General features: G+C 37.0%; 1 protein-coding gene across 1 annotated transcript; it reads left to right on the forward strand.

The window, feature by feature from the left end:
* Positions 1-2,137: 2,137 nt before the first annotated feature.
* LOC135155452 (E3 ubiquitin-protein ligase TRIM33-like) lies at positions 2,138-3,286 on the forward strand. The gene has a single exon (XM_064104425.1). The coding sequence runs from the start codon at positions 2,138-2,140 to the stop codon at positions 3,284-3,286; it is 1,149 nt and encodes a 382-aa protein (XP_063960495.1).
* Positions 3,287-17,624: the final 14,338 nt, after the last annotated feature.

Below are 17,624 nucleotides of genomic sequence, written 5' to 3' on the forward strand. Positions count from 1 at the left end.
GCGTTCTGGGAAAGAGAGAGAGAGGGGGGGGGGGGGGGTGTCTAGCTGGCTCAAGTGTGTGGCTTTTGTGACTGGTGTCTACCTTTAAAATATTTTCGTTAAACATACGTAAAGGCAAGCTTTCATTTCCAATTCCACTAACTATATAATAATACATGTAACGCAACTTCATTTTGATGCCAAACTGTTCCATCCCGTGTTCCATAATTTGATATGCTGTCATACTGAGAAGATTAATTCTTAAGGTAAGATTCCCGGGTAAGATTATATATTTGGTTTGTTGTTCATAAACCAAGTAGAGGCTATAACACACATGACTAGGGATGTGATAGGTCTCTCGCAGTTTTCTGACAAAATATGAAAATGTGCATAGGACACAGATGGGATATACGTGGCCTCTATTACATGTATAAATTGCATTATCATTATTAGTATTTATCCCCCAAAAGGGTTTGTAACTTCACATACACGTATGAATTCGTTTATCTCTTGGCTCATTCTAAATTTGCTATAATTGTTGGTATCGATCAAGAAGAAAGTGTATATTATTATTTCAATGATTGTTTGGTTTATGATTCTCATTGACTTTATATGTATTCCACATGCTAATGGTAACAGGTGACATTGTGATTAGGAGCAAGTTTTTAAGAGTACAACAATCACAGCCTCTTCCCCCTGATGTTCAAAGTATGCTAAAAAGATCTTCTCACCAAAGGCACAATAGTTGTTGAGATAGTAGAGAGAGACTCTGATTCGGAATAACTTTGTATACGCCGTTCTTGGTAGGCCTTGTAGGGCCTTGTACTGATTAACCTGCAGAGGACCCGGCCTCTAATCACTGGAATCATTATTTTAAAGATTTCACTGTCCACTTCTGGTATCAATCCATTTTAATTCATGTAGGTGTGGTTAATCATTGTAGACAGGGAATAAAAATACTCCTTTTCATTTTTTTTTTTACAATTTCACTTTGAATTTTACAATTCCGGATTCATGGTAGGACGCCCTCTTTAAGCGATACTCAGGTCACCAATTGAATTATTTGTACCCCGAGCACAGACTTTTCTGGTTTGGTTGCATGTTTGTGTGTTTGCTGTTTGCTGATATGCTTAATTATTGCTGAAATTTATCTAAAACTAGTTTCTGAAAATTTGAAACTTATTGTAGAATTAGAAACATGTAATTTCTGCTCAAATGTTAACAGCCAATCAGAAAACAGTATTTTAACGATGTCATCAATATTTGAAAATACTTTTATTGAATTCTACGGGTGAAATCACCCCTATCTACCAAATTTAATCATACAAATGTGTGAATAATGGGTTTTGGCGCACTTTGGGTTCATTCTGGCCCACTGTGCGCCGCCGCCGCCGCCGTCGGAAAAGCGGCGCCTATAGTCTCACTCTGCTATGCAGGTGAGACAAAAATTGACACGCTGGTTCTGCCCCCATACATTTTGTACATAGTTTTGTGTGGCTCAACTTACCCCAGAAGGTGGCTCACCTTACCCACAGATGGGGCAAGTTGAGCCGTTTGACATCTCTTTTTTCAAAGTGACTTTTAGTGTAGGGGTAGAACGTTATATATAGGTGAAAAATATTTTAGAAGAATTAGATTTTAAGACCAGGTATTTTTTTTTTATACAAGATCATTAATCATATCAATTCTAGCATGCAAACAGCAAAAAGTGTCACAACTTACCCCGCCTTCCCCTACTTGTTTTTAGAAGCAATAATATTCCTATTTCTTTTCTCCCCTCTTACTCCACTTCATCTCCTTTCTTTCCTATTCTTTCACTTTCACACTTTCTTTCATCTCCCGTAGCTCCTTTTCCCCATTCCCACATCCCCTCCGACCCTCCCCCCCCAAATAATCGTAAATACCCAATACGCTGAATCTATTGGTTGACAATCAAACTGTGATTGATACTTTGAGTTGCGTAAGTTCATACCTTTTCTGCAACAGGCCTATAGGGAGATGAATGGAATGTACGGAAATCAGTTTTAATATGTTCCCAGGTGATCCTTTTATTACTTAGTGATGTAAGTCAAATGACAGATTCCATGGTTCATTCATTTATATTATTCTTCATTGTGTTTTGTAATAATTATTTTTTCAGTCTTCTATAAACCCAACCATGGTTGAAGCATTAAAGACTGTCATCTCCCAGAGTACAGAGTGTCGAGTGTGTCTTTCTACATTCACCGATCCCAAGATCCTGTCTTGTTCTCACACTTTCTGCAAGACTTGCCTGGACAACCTATTGGAGTGCCAAGGTAACTGCCAGATCCGATGCCCTGTCTGCAGAGCTGTGACCCAGGTCCCAAACGAAGATGTCGGCAAACTACAGGTAAATCTTGCTTTGAAAAGTCTAATAGAGGATATGAAGGGCCATCCTCAGATTTGCACAAATTGTAAATCAAATGACAAGCCCCATGCTGTTGTCTACTGCCAAGACTGTGGCAAGTATCTCTGCACATCTTGTCTTAATACCCACTCTCAATGGGAAGGCTTTATCGATCATGAAGTCATTGCCATGAGTGAGATCTCATCAGGAAAGGTGTCTGTACGTAGATACCGGAAATGCAGGAAACACCCGAAAGAAGATGAGGATTACTTCTGTTCCACCTGCAGGAGATTCACATGCTTCAGATGCGGTGTGATGGAACATAAAGACGAGGGACACCAGGTCGTCGAGGGAGCTGCTTATGAGGACAAACACGTGAAGAACATCGAAGACCTGAAATCAAAGGTTGAAAATCAACAGTCATGCTTTCAGAAGTACATTGATTTCATTGATGAGCAGAGGAAGAGTGTTGACAATGCCAAGAAACAGTGTACAGGTGACATCAACAAATCATATGATGATGCGGTCCGGCAGTTGAGAGAGAAGAGAGAAAGCTTGCTAAGAGAAGTCAATGAAACGACCGAAGGAGCAGAGAAAGAACTGGAAAGCATGAAGACCACGGCTAAGAAGTACATCAATCAGTTGACGACCATGGCTGAAATGGTAACTAACAAAATAAAGATTCCATTAGATATTGATACTTTGGCTGCACACGACACTCTGTGTGAAGAGTTAAGAGAGGTCATTGATCAAAATGATCCTGACTACGAGAAGCCGAATAAATCGGGCATAAAGGGGAAAAGGGTTAGGTTCAAGAGAAATGTTGGAGTGGATGAGCTAGGCCTTGGAAAGATTGTTAATGTTGAAAGAAACGTCGCCTTACACACTTATAAAACCTTTGATCTCATATTTGATTACTCTGATGACTCTGATGACTAATAAGATTGTTAATGTAAAGAACGTTGCTTTGCCAGTTAAGAGAAGCATGAATGCCATGGTTAGTACACCAGACGGTAGGATGGCAGTATAATATAATACAGGTGGCATCTCCATCTTCTCTCCTGATGGTAAGCTTCAGCAGACAGTTCTGAAGGATGTTAAGATTGATGAGGCAGGGTTCCTCTCTGATGGTCAATTTGTTATGACTGACAATTCTAACGATATTACACTGTACACGCCGTAGTACACACAATTGAATGTCATGTTTAAGACTCTGAATCGAGTTGAAGGTGGATTTTCTGATCTCACTGTTGATGGTGATGATCTGATCTAAGTGAGCTACTGGTACGCCAATAAGATCTTGGTATTTCCAACAGCAGGTGGGCAAGCAGTCAGGGAGATACCTTGCAACGAGTATGAACCAGAGCAAATCACTATTACCATGGATCTCTGATAATTTCATCATGGGATGCTATCAGATTGATAGACAAACAGGGTGCTGTACAACATGAATTAAAGAAACCGGGTAGCAAACTTTACGCTGCTGTATCTCAATGGAATACAATCCTGATAGCCAAGGTGAAGCATGATGAAGGTTTGGTGAGCATTGACGAGTATACAAATGAACTAAGGCACATCCGAAACCTTGTTAATTATTACAAGATTGAGGAGACTGGGATATATTGATGTTACCTCCAGCAGGAGAGATCGCTTTCTGCACTTTATATAGACTCTATATATTCCGCTCGAAATAATTGATGACATGATAAAATAATCATTATCGCAGAAGATGGGGGGGGGGGAGAGTGATACCCACTGAGTTGCTGTATTCCCAACCACTCTTTAAGTTTCTTCACTGGCTTCCTTTTAAACAGAGAATTACATTCAAATTACTCTTGATTGTATACAAAACATTGAATAAACAGGCTCCACAGTATTTAAGCAACTGCTTGAATCTGTATACACCAACTAGAGCTCTTAGATCGTCCAGTGATCACCTTTGCCTCACATATTCATTAACTCGTACATTAGCTGGTGACAGAACTTTTACGGTGTCGGCTTCAAAATCCTGGAACAACCTGCCACTAATAATTAGACAGTCTCCATCATTAGCAATCTTCAAAAAGTCATTAAAAACTCATCTCTGTCATACTTTGTAGTTTTTAAAATATTACATCTTATTAATTCATTGTAAGCGCTTTGGGCCTAATGGGAAAAGTGCAGTACAAATGATAAGTAATAATAATAATAATAATAATAATAATAATAAGCTGCAATAATGTAGAAATACATGAAACAGTTGTTGGATCATTTCTTTCTCGTTTCTCACCCATAAAAAAACATTTCGCTGCTTACAACTTTTTGTTTTCAACTTTGCATGTACCAACCATCATATTTATCATGTTTATCCTCTGTGTGGGGAAATTCTAGACTTTACTTGTATGTTTTCATAAATAGGAAGATATCGTAATTCTATGCTGTGAAACTAGACATTATTATAACGTGTGAATGTATAAATATTATTTTCATGGAGATGGTCTGATCATCACTCTTCGATATTTTTCGGAGTGTGAAACACTTAAAAAAATTATTTCATTTATGAAAATTGCACGAAAAATGCATAAAACAGCATATAGTACAGTAGTAAATGGATCTCAATTTTTAATTTCAGCTTTCCACTTAATATCCAGCATCATCTTTATCATGTGTATCCTACGTGAGGGAATTTCTCGTGCTTAAATATAAGACATAATGTTAAATATACATATTGTAACAGTATCCTGTTTATGTGATTTGTTCAACTGATAACCTATAATGTTTATTCAGTTAGAGGGCGCACTCTTGCTAAGTAATAAAGTACCCCTTTCCTCCTGTAAGAGATCTCTAACTACTCTCTGATGTTCGAGTCAAGTAAAACCACTTAACAACCCAACCACAACTTGAAACACATATTTTATGGGACACCAAATGTTTCTCTATATCATATGCATGTATATAATATTTGTCTAGCAATGGCTATCGTGGCAATGTGATATTTACCATTGGTATTAAAGAGTGAATGCTATACTGTTTATGATTTTATGCATAAATTGGAATATGTCGTTATTCTATGCTATTATTCTGTCTAGACATGATTACACTGTGTAAATATATAAATATTATCTTCATGGAAATGGTCTGATCTACGCTCTTTAATATTTTTCGAAGTATTTCAATTTCAAAATGCAATTATATATGATTACTTGAATGTGAAACAAAACAAACAAATATTGCCGGCATTTAAGAAAATGGCACGAAAATGCATAAAAATCAACGTCAAGTATTTCATTTTTATTTTGAGCTTTGCTATTATCAAGCATCATCTTCATTATGTTCATCCTAAGTGAGGAAATTTCTAGTTCTTGTATTTTAGACATAATGTTATTAGATATATCATGAGAAATCAAAATGATTCTCTATTCATAAACATGTATTTAATTTAACTACATATAGTAATAACCATGGTGGAAGTGTAATATTTACCATTCATTTTAAAGATGGTATGCTATACTAAGTATGTATTTACTTGTAATGTATATTTGTATTCATTGATCAGGTAGATAGAAAGTGAGATCATGATCTTTACGGTAAAAAACAACGTTCTCCGTTATAGAACATGCTTATACTGTGTATTTTTATTGTTCACCTGTATTTGATATAGAACCGATGTGAAGTACACTACTTTGATATATTCGAAGAAATTTAATTTGAAAATGGAATTATATGGAATAACTCGAACGTGAAATAGAATAGCTTTACGGAGAATAGCTTATCGTATTTCCGGCAATGGCACGAAATGTATAGTAAAAGCGCAGCTGTAATGAGTCAATGGATGTAGATATCTGCCATCCATAGAAGTCTGACGAACTTTTCATTGGTCCATCACTATATTAAATCTATATTTATATATTGTTTTGCATATATTATAACTTTGTAAAAATAAACGAAATCAAATGGAGCGAAATGAATTTTTTTAAGGGGGCAATTTCCCAAAAAGCCGGGAGCTAGCAAAACAGTGCAAACATCTAATTTTGTGATAGATTTCGACATAATATTCAGACAATGATATGTTCAGCCTTTTAGTTTAATTTACTTTTCTTCTTTTCCCCTTGGTCGTGAAAATCTTGAGGAAAGAACAATACGTGTATAACTCAATCAAATTGTTACATTCTATCTAAGTTTGGAAAATTATTCAATAATATAATTTCAAATTTCTGCTTCGGATTTTGCCTTTTAAAAAGAAATCAATTCGATAGAAGATCACGTCAGATAAGACTTGCTATTACCGTGGAAAAAAATGAAACTTTAATATCACAAGTACTTGTATTTTCTACAGGTATACATAATTTAAATTAGCAGAAATTCTCTTTCATCAATAATCATGCAGTATATCCAGAATGAAGAGAAAACGTCATTAATTAATTATACAATTGAGAAGGATAGTATGATCACTATGAATGCAATTGTTTATATTTGCACAAATATGATCGAGAACAGTGATGTGCAAATGTATAAATATAACATCATTTAAGAATTTAAAAACCAAGTTCACACTATATAGCTCTTCAATACAATATGTCGAGTTTACATATAGAATCAGTTTATTAATAGGTAAATCAAATCAATTATGCTCTTCATTTTCAGGAACTATACAAGATTTGATCATCAATTTGATCAAAGTATACATAATAACTTTTAGAAATTTTCTAAAAATGTACGAAACCAAATATTATAATGTAAACGTTGGAAAGTGAATAAAGGAAATGCAATTTCAAAATCTGTAAAAGAGTAATGATATGATAATAATATAATATCATAATTCATATTTGCTGTATATAATTTGGCTAATATTAGAACTGTTATTGTTTTTTTTTCTTTTAGTGATTTAATGAAACAAAATACTTTGATGACGGCAAGACAAATTCTTCGTTTATAGTTGAGTAATCAATAAAAAAAAAAAAAAAAGTAATCTGTTTGTCACTGATATAGTATTGACTTGTTCAGAAAAAAGAATATAACAAAAAAGGGAGAAAGATAGAAGGAAGGAAAGGCATATATAGAGAAATAAAGGGAGGAAGAAAGAAATGAAGGAAAGAAGGATGGAGATTTTTCAATAGATAAATATGGAAAGGAGGAAAGGCTTTCTGGAACATTGGGAATCTATTAAAAATGCCTGTCAAATTACAAAGGACAGACTAGAGGTCATTGTCGAAAGTTGGTGAACCGTGATAGTAGGCCTACATCGTCTTGAGACTCGGATCGGATGAAATATAACTAATGTGTCGTTTGCCTAGTCAGAGTCCAGGACGACACTGTTGATTTGATTCACAAATTTTCGACAAAGACTGTTTTGTTATGAAGAGCTACATGTATGGTCAAAAGATTCTATGTGTATAGAAAGCGTCTGTGAAATGATCGCGAGAATGCCAGGGGACTTACATTGACGAGTGGATACCATGCGCCACCCCAAAAACACGTAAAAAGGATGTCTTTTTCACGATAGGGCATGTTACGTACGTAACGTGATAAGGGTGTCAAAAACCAAAAGAAATAATGAAAAAAGGATATCTATTTCACTAGGAAAGCTACGTGTTTAGGGTCAAATTTTCTGGGATGATAAAACAAAATTAAAATGTTTTATAAAGGATGTCCTTTTTGCCCCAACACTACGTGTTTAGAGTCCGATTTGCGCGAGGTGTGGAAGGTGGGGCCGTACGAAACCAAAATTAATAAGGCGGTTTTCCACTAGGGCGCGGACAACACCAGGAAGGGTTGCGGAAGCAACTTTTCTCATTTCGGCATGCTGTCCGCAACCAAATTCCGTAAAAGATTATGCAAATGATCTTGTCCTAGGACACGACCAGATCTGTCTGTGTATTGTCGTAGGACATCCCCGGGACTGTCCTAGGACAAGATTATCTAAATAAATTTGTCGGCGATCGGCGCTGACAGCATGCAGATCGTATGAGGACAGAACCGGAGACATTTAGGACAACGTCACGAGTGGTAAATTCAAGGACTAGGACAATCAGGATACTTTTCGGACAACTTGCGAATACTCCAAGAAAATTGTCGTTCATATATTTTTTTATGAATTTAGGGGTTTTATTTGGGGTTTGCGGTGCGTTTTTTTAAGAAACCTTGATTTTGTTATTAAATCCGATATGGGAGCAGGCGAGAATAAAGTAATTGGTCATGAAAGTACTCTATTTTGAAACATTTTTTCGACTACAAAGACTATATAGGACTTTCTTTTATTTCAAATCAAATTGGTGGAAATCCCAGAGGGACAGGGGGACGCGTCCCCTCAATTTTTGGAAAGGGGGGCATTTGATATCAAATGCCCCCCCCCCCCCCCCATTTTTGGAACGAGCAAAATGAAAAAAATGGAAAGAGAGGACTAAAGAAAAAGAAGGGAAAATAGAAAAGAAAATGAAAAGGAAAAATAAGAGGGGAAAGACGAGTTAATAAAATAAGATGAGGGGGGGGGGGTTTCATGTCCCTACGTTAAATTTTCGCCCACGCTTTGTGCTCGCATTGCCTAATCTATGAGATACATATCTTGCTTAATAGACTTATATTGAGTTTTAAATATCAAGTTTTGAAGTTAATATACAAAACATTTCTCAGACATTGAGTTTTCAAATTTGTTTGATTTACAAATAGATTTTATAGTTTTCTGTAAAATGACTATATTTTACGGTCTATATATCAACATTTTCCGCTCGCGCTGCGCGCTAGCATTATTTGATTTGTCAAGTAACTAATCTCTTTATGTATTCTTTGTTTCTTTTAAAAAATATCCCTTTTTAGGCTGGTCTAATTGTAAATAGTATCAGCTAAAGCTGCGCACTTGCATTTTGATGGGGGAGTTATGTATACATATATAAATTGTAACAAATTATTTTGAATTCCTCTTTCATGACAGTTTATCAAAATTTTCGGCTCACAATTTGCGCTTGCATTATTTTTGTTAAAAACATATTCATTGGGCTTATTTGATTGATAAGTAAGATAACAATATGTTCATGATTTCCGAATAATCACTGTCTGTTTTTTCAGAATGGAATATCGACAAGTTTCATCTCTCGCTTAGGAAGATAGTCATCATAGTCATATGAAGACAAAAATGTCCCGGTCGCAACTAAAATATATGTAATGATAAAAATATCAACTTGCGCTTCGTCATTCATTTTTTTTAGATCAGAAAATCTTTAGCTCGCGCATCGCGCTCTTATTATTGATATTATAATAAAGAATGTAATTAGAATGTCCAAATTCTAGGTCTGAATCTAAACACACGCACACATGTTTATTTAGATACGAATCTTGTTCCAGTTTCAGATCAGATTATCAAATTATTAATGTAGGACTATTATCCATTTATCCAATTATCCATCCTTTTCCTGATTTGCAAAACGTGAGATGTCGAATTTCGTTTCGGCTCGCGCTTCGCGCTCACATCAAGTGTATAGTCATACCCCTATCCTGTTCATGATTTTAAGGTGCTTAGAATGCCCAGTATTAAGGTCGGAATGTAAAAAAATTTCAGCTCGCGCTTCGCGCTCGCATTATTTGAATGTTGAAATATGTAGGCTAAAGGAAAGTGTGTTTGTCGGTGTTATGTAGTATTCACTTTTTGAAAACAGATTCTGGTATTTTTATACATGACAATAAATAATCTCGGATCTTGATTTTTTTCAACTAAGGTAACTTTAAAAAGACTGCATATGTTCATAGCAAAGTCGGGGCTCTCTTTATAACATTATTTTCTAATATTTTTTTTCCACAAATTAATATATATATATTACAAAAGAGGAAGAAAAGAGGAATTTAGGATGCAAATTGCATTCGACAGGCACATGCGGATCAAGGGGCGAGGTGGTCTTACGTCCCCCTTTAAAAAAAGTACAAACAGAAGAAAAATAAGTGAAATGGAAAGGGAAACTAAAAAATGATATGGTGGAAAAGAAAAACAAGCGGGATGCTGTGCTGATACGGCCCTCCTCTCCGTGCTGCTGGCTTACCCCTCCCAGTATTAAAGAGATATACAAACAGCATAAAAGAAATAGGAATAAACAAAGGAGATGAATGAAATGAGGTGAAATAGAATCAAGTAAGAAAATAATGAACAGAAAATAATTGGCCGAGATAATGAATGTGTAAGATTAAACATATCAGTTTTAATTTTTATAAAAAATTGTGAATCCAGTGTCTAATCGCCTTTGCCTCCTCTTGTACCAATTAAAATAGACTAGGAAAGAAAATGTAAATGGCAATTCCAGGAGGCCGAATGCGATCGCTACGCCCAATTGGCTGCGTAAAAAAAGGAAAATGGAATAACCAAAGAAGAGGGGGAAAGAGGAAGAAGAGTGAATAAATTGACAGGCGGGGAGAATATCAGCGTTTCAGCTAGGTTAAAATTAATGGTTAGTTTCGCTCTTCACACTTTCAATAGTTTATTAAGGAGATTGTGCAAGCTGTTCATTTTTACGAAAAATACTTAGGTTGTTCTTTTTCGTCCTTGATGTTTGATAAAAATGAGTTCGCGCTTCGCGCTCGTATTTTATGTTTATGAGAAACATGTTCTGTGCACGACTTTTTTTCAGGAAGGCCTTTTTTAGAGTCGTGGTGTAGTGGTTCTGACTCCCGCCTTGTAAACGGAGAGTCGTGTGTTCGATTCCCACCTCGGTCTATATACCGTCCTTTGGCAAGACGTATTGCACACCTTGCCACTCTCGACCCAGGTGCTAAATCGGTACCCGGTTGTATGCGAAAGTTATTGTATGCTTGAATTTGCCAGCACCATTATGAGGCTGCGATGAATGCAAGGAATGCTTCCCAGGGTCTGGACATTGTGCACTTTTCATGCGGGATTAAAATGAATCCTGGGGTAATAATTGACTGGGGTAATAATATGCTGTAAATCGTTTTGAGCTATTCTGAGAAAAGCGATATTTATAAACTTGCTATTATTTTTTATTATTATTTCTTATTCATGACATCTCATTTACGATCAAACAAAGTGATTAAAATGCGATATGAATATAAAGTTGAATTTCAGTTTGAAATCTATACCTGTATTATTAATTTTGTTATGATATTTGTCCTATTCGTAAAGTCAAGCGCTGCCTATAAGGTCTTTTTTTCAGTCGAGTACATTCAAATAATCTAGTTCATAATCAAATGTTGCATGAAACGTCTTTTTATGTTCAGTCCAGAACAAAATAATCTGCTCGCATCATTGCCAGCTTAACTATTGCAAGAAATATTTGAAAAGTCCACTTTTCGATTCAGTAGAAAATGCTTGAAATATTCCTCGTTCAAGGGTGTAACCCCCCCAAAAAAAAAAAAAAAAAATTATAAAATAAGATAAAATATTTTTTTTTTTTAATATCAGCTCGTGCTTCGCGCTCGCGTAATATGTTTAAAACACTGCTTGAAATATTAAGTTCTCAGGTTTGTTTAGTGATATACTAATTATGCCCCTTGACCCCGTACTTCGTTACTGTTTGTAATTGTCTTGCTTGTATTATACCGTTGCCCCATCTAGCGCACTGACCACAGAATGCTTAAATTGCTACTTGTGAACTCGTTCCATACATATTAGCAGTGGCGTACCGTGGGTCACGGCATGGGGGGGGGGGGGCACCAGCAAAGAATTAGAGTCACTTAGTGAGCGCGCTTGCCAGGTAAACTGACATAATAGAGACATTTTACGGACATCCAGTGCCATTAAACGGATATGTATTTCACTGGTTAAATAATGCGAGCGCAAAGCGCGAGCTGAAAATTTTTGATATTCAGACCAAAAAAGGGGACATTATAAGCAAGTTTTTTGTAGTCATGATACGTACCTGTCTCGCTAAACAAAAATGCGAGCGCGAAGCGCGAGCTGAAAATTTTGTATATATTGACCCCAAACAGGGACATTTTAAGGACTATATTTTAGGAATATATGAAGAGTATAAATATCTCAACATAGTCATATAATGCTAGTGTCATGCTTGGCTGATTTGGCTAGAATTACATCTAAATACATGAAGTCATTGTAATCATGATTAACATACGCATCTCACTAATCAATTATTGCGAGCGCTAGTTGAAAATTTAGGAAATTCAGACCAGCGTTTTGAGGGCTGTTTGTTGGAATTAATGAAGACCATACGTATTTCGCTAACCAAATGATGCGAGTGCGTAGCGCGAGCTGAAATTTGTGTATATATTGACCACAAACATGGATATTTTAAGAACCCTTTTTAGGACTCCATTAAGAGTATACATATCTCCCCATAGTCATCTAACGCGAGTGCCAAGTGCTTGCTGATTTTGTTAGAATTACATCTAAACACATGAAACACTTTTTGAAGTCATTGTAATCATGATTATACGCATCTCACTTATCAAATACTGCGAGCGTGAAGCGCGAGCTTAAAATTTAGGAAAATCAGACCTGAAGAGAGGCATTCTAAGGCTTGTTTGTAAGAATTCACTAAGACCGCATGTATTTCACTAACCAAATAATGCGAGCGCAAAGCGCGAGCTGAAAATTGTGGTATTCAGATCAGAAAAAAATGCACATTTTAAGGACTGATTTTAGTAATTCATGAAGAGCAGACATCTCACCAATCCACTAATGCGAACGTAAGCACGGACAGGAAATGTTTTATACTAAGACCTTAAAATGGTGCAATCACTTTAAGTAGTTATGAAGAAGAAGCATACAGCTGTATGTTATTACAAAAACAATAAATCGAATTGCGAGGAAATATATTTGGTGTATATTGACTTGAAAACGGGAGGATTTAGTACAACTGAATTATATATCTCGTTAAACAGTCTATGCAAGCACCAGAAAAAATGAAGACATAGGACCTGAGCAAAATAATGTTTCATATAGTTATGAAAAAGATGTTTCTTGTGTATAAATATAACATAACATATTTATAATATAATATAATATAGCATTATAATGGACAATAATTTCTCCTTTCCCACTACGTTTCTCTTCTTTTCTCCCTCTTTTTCTCCTTTTCCCCGTTTTTTTTTTGGCCAGATGATTGGGGGGGGGGGGGGGCACGTGCCCCCCATGCCCCCCGTAGTTACGCCACTGCATATTAGCATTGGATCCACACATTCCTTAATCACTCCGCTTGCCTTCCTATTCCAGTCCGAACGTTCCTGAAACAATCCGCTTGCCTTCTTATTCCTGTCCGCACGTTCCTGAAAATGTCCGCTTGCCTTCTTATTCCTATCCGCACGTTCCTGAAACATTCCGCATGACTTCTTCTTTGCTACCTGAAGCTGACCTGATCGCGGATGGTTTCTGGAAGACGCGGAAGGGTTTAGGGCGTGACATCATCAGGACATCTTTAGGACAAGGTCCCGAAGGTGTCAGGAATTCAATATCCGCGTGGATGCGGACAGATTTTGATTTCCCGAACACCAGGAAGGGTTTAGGACAGCGTGCGGACACTCCCAGGAATGTCCAGACAGGTTGCGGAAGGGTCGCGGATTGCCATTATTAAATTCCGCGCCTTGTCCTGACGCTGTCATGGCCCTAGTGGAAAAGGGGTATAAAAGGTAAACCGACGACTGACGGATCCGTGACAACAATACATCGCTGTACTTGTTTAGGGATTCATTTCTTACTTGCCAAGAGTATCGTTTTGTTTTCAATACTTGTTAAGGGTAGGGTCTGAGCCGCCAATACCTGTTAAGGGGTGCATTTTCATGATATAGAAAATACGTGTTTAGGGTGCTTTCGAGACCCCATGGTCGCGCATGGTATCCACTTGTCAATGGAAGTGCCCCCCCGGGGGAGAATGCCCTATCAGGCGCGCCAGGGAGAAGAAGGATAAACATATTATTATTTGCTTTTTTTGTTTTCCATCTTTTCTTCTTTTATCATCTCTCTCTCTCTCTCTTTAGTTTCTATTTCTTGTTTTTTTCTCACTCATTTTCTCCTGTTCTACTTTACCCCTTTCTGTTTTACTTCTTCCCTCCTATCATCCTTTCCTCTTTAGTCTTTTCTTTATTTTCTATTTGTTTGTTACTCCGCTATCTCTATCCACTTACTATCCTTACTACCCTGGCTATTTTACAAAATAAGCCTAATCTAATTTTTAACATCCCTTGGATTAAAAAATATAATCTTTCTTATATTTGAAAAAAATACACAAAAGCGGAAAGACGATATCATCGGCTTCTCTTTGCGCAAGACGACATGTATTAAATTGAAAAACCTGTTTCACCGAAATCAGTGGCGTACCGTGGGTCACCAGCAAAAATTTTGAGTCGCTTAGCTCAGTTGCCATGTATACTGACCTAATAGAGACATTTTAAGGACAGTGCCATTGAACGGATACATGTATCTCATTGGTCAACTAATGCGAGCGCGAAGCGCGATCTGAAAATTTTTTATATACAGACCTAAAAAGGGACATTATAATCAAATTTGTGTAATCATGATACGTATATCTGTCTCGCTAAACAACGCAAGCGTGAAGTGCGAGCTGACATTTTGGTATTTATTGACCTCAAACAGGGAGATTTTAAGGACTATAATTTCTGAATCCATTAAGAGTATACATATCTCACCAGTTATCTAATGCCAGTGCCAAGTGCTTGCTGATTTTGTTAGAATTACATCTAAACACATGAAGCACTTTTTGTAGTCATTGTAATCATAATTATCATACGCATCTCACTAAACAAATGTTGCGAGCGCGAATTCAGACCTGGAGTGGGGCATTCTAGGGCATGCTTGTAGGAATTCACTAAGACCATACTTATTTCACTAACAAAAATGATGCGAGCGCGAAGCGCGAGCCGAAACTTTTGATATTCAGATCAGAAAAGGGGACATTTTAAGGACTGATTTTAGGAATTCATGCATGGAGAGTAGACCTATCCATTAATGCGAACGTAATCACGGACAGAAAATGTTTTATATTAAGACCTTAATATGGGCAATCACTTTAACTAGTCATGAAAAAGAAGCATATGTCACTACATAAAACAATAACTCGAAGTGCGAGGAAATATATTTGGTGTATATTGACTTGAAATGGGAGGTTTTAGTACAACAGGATTATATATTTCGCTAAACAGACAATGCTAGCACCAGGAACACTGAAGACATAGGCCCTGAGCAAATCATGTTTCATAAAGTTATGATAGAATGTTTATTATGTAATGTAACATAACACGATTACAATATGATATAACATTATAATGAATAATAATTTCTTCTTTCCTACTACGTTTCTCTTCCTTCTCCCTCTTTTTCTCCTTTTCCCCGTTTGCTTGATTTTTTTTGTCAGCCGATGGGGGGGGGGGGGGGCACGTGCCCCCCCATGCGCCACTGACCGAAATACTGCAGAATCTAAAATGTCATAACATTGTTTGTCCTTTTATGTTTTTGATGAGATTTCCAGCATGCATGTTCTTTGTCAAAAAAGTTCCATTAATATTATTTGTTCTAATAATTATATGTCAGTTCTGGAGTATCTCCTCCTTTTAGAAATTTGAAATATGTTGTAGTCATCAGTTAATCAGGGGTGAATCCAAGGGGAGGATGCCAAGCCCGGGGGGGCACTCATAGTGGGTATGTCCCGCGACCCCCTTTTTCACACTCAAATTTCTGTTCCAAGGCATTGCAATTTTGTCTTATTGAGAAAAAGAACAAAGAAAGCCCCTCCAAAGCATAGCAGTTTCTTATCATCGATAAAAAAGAAGAAATCTGTTCCAAAAGCTTTGCATGTTTCCGTTATGCCGTTCCGGTCGCGTTGATCTGCTACAATGAGCCGCAATTTTGGTGAAAAGTGGTCGCTGTCCGAACATTGCCTCTGCACCCGGCGCCCCTGCCACCGGGCTAGCTGCATGCACGTTCCAGAGGGATAAATACGCACTCACACGCAGGCGACCCGTTCCAATGACCCCCGTTTTCACAAATATTTGTAGTTCTGAAGCCCGCTCCGAGGACCCTCCTTTTTACAATAAGCCCGCTCCAATTAGGCCCCCGTTTTTTGTCTCGCCCGCGGCACGTACATGTTCCTTCTAATTTTTTGGTCGAGAACGGGTGGGGGGGGGGGGGCAGCCAGCCTGAGCCCCCTATTTTGGGGAAACCTGTAGAAAAAGGTGTCCTTTTTAAGTAGAGAGAAACGTTTAAAACAGAAGAATGAGATGTCATACCCATACCCATGTTTAGTTTACGACCTCGTAACGCCCCGCCCGACCCCACAGGCCTACTCGCAATGGGACCACATTCAGATGGTTTACATGAATGCAAACCTAGTACACATTTTAGCTGATGTACAAACACAACTTACTCATCACCGAAAGCGTGTTTTTGTTTAGAATTAGTGACATTATATATGACATGTCTATATTGTATTTATTGCGTTGGAATATTTTATTGGTTGACAGCATCCATCTGATGTAAAGAAGAAGAATTGATAAGTCACGCATATTCTACCATATCTACATTGATTAATGCGTACCACAATCTGAATTTTTCTATTTCAGTCACCAAGCCCCTAGCGTCAACTTTATATCATAACGCCCTTATACTTATGAAATCAAAATTTTTTACATAGAGTGAATGACCACAGAACACTGAAATCGAATACGATGAGGGGCATAATTTTCACAAAATTAGTGATATTATGTATGACATGTCTATATTATTCCCCCGACAGGACGTACCTTTGGTGCGTGTTACGCCCCCCCCCCCATTTAAATTAAATATCGTCGAATTGAGTATTATGAACTGATTAGATATTATTTGGATTTTTTCATCATTTTAGGTCTATACTTTATCGTTGATATGATGATTTCAATTAGTGAGTGATAAAATGATTTATCTTGGCCAGTTCGTAGTAGAACCGCAGTTCATCACATACATAGCAAACTAATGTGCGCTACCATTTACACGCTGAAATATACAATTCCGGGATTTCTTCGAACCACTTGCATATACTTTTATAACAGAAAAATAACAAAACGTTTTGTAATAAAAGACACTTTTCCCTTTTTAACATAATAGTGGATCCGAATAGATATTAATATGATAAGTATATGGCGTAGGCGGATCCAGGGGGTGGGCCCCCCCCCCCCGCTATTGGCGGCCCCCCCAAAAAAAAAATGAAAAAGGGGGAAGAAAGAGCAAAAGAAAAAAAGGGGAAAAACGGAAATGGAAAAGGAAAAAAAAAGAGAGACGAGGGAATAATTAGGTCAGGGAAAGACTTGGAAAAAATGATTAAAAAAAAACATTTCATGTCACTTTATTAAATTT

The sequence above is a fragment of the Lytechinus pictus genome, chromosome 9 (genome assembly GCF_037042905.1).
Source record: "Lytechinus pictus isolate F3 Inbred chromosome 9, Lp3.0, whole genome shotgun sequence".
Taxonomy (NCBI): domain Eukaryota; kingdom Metazoa; phylum Echinodermata; class Echinoidea; order Temnopleuroida; family Toxopneustidae; genus Lytechinus; species Lytechinus pictus.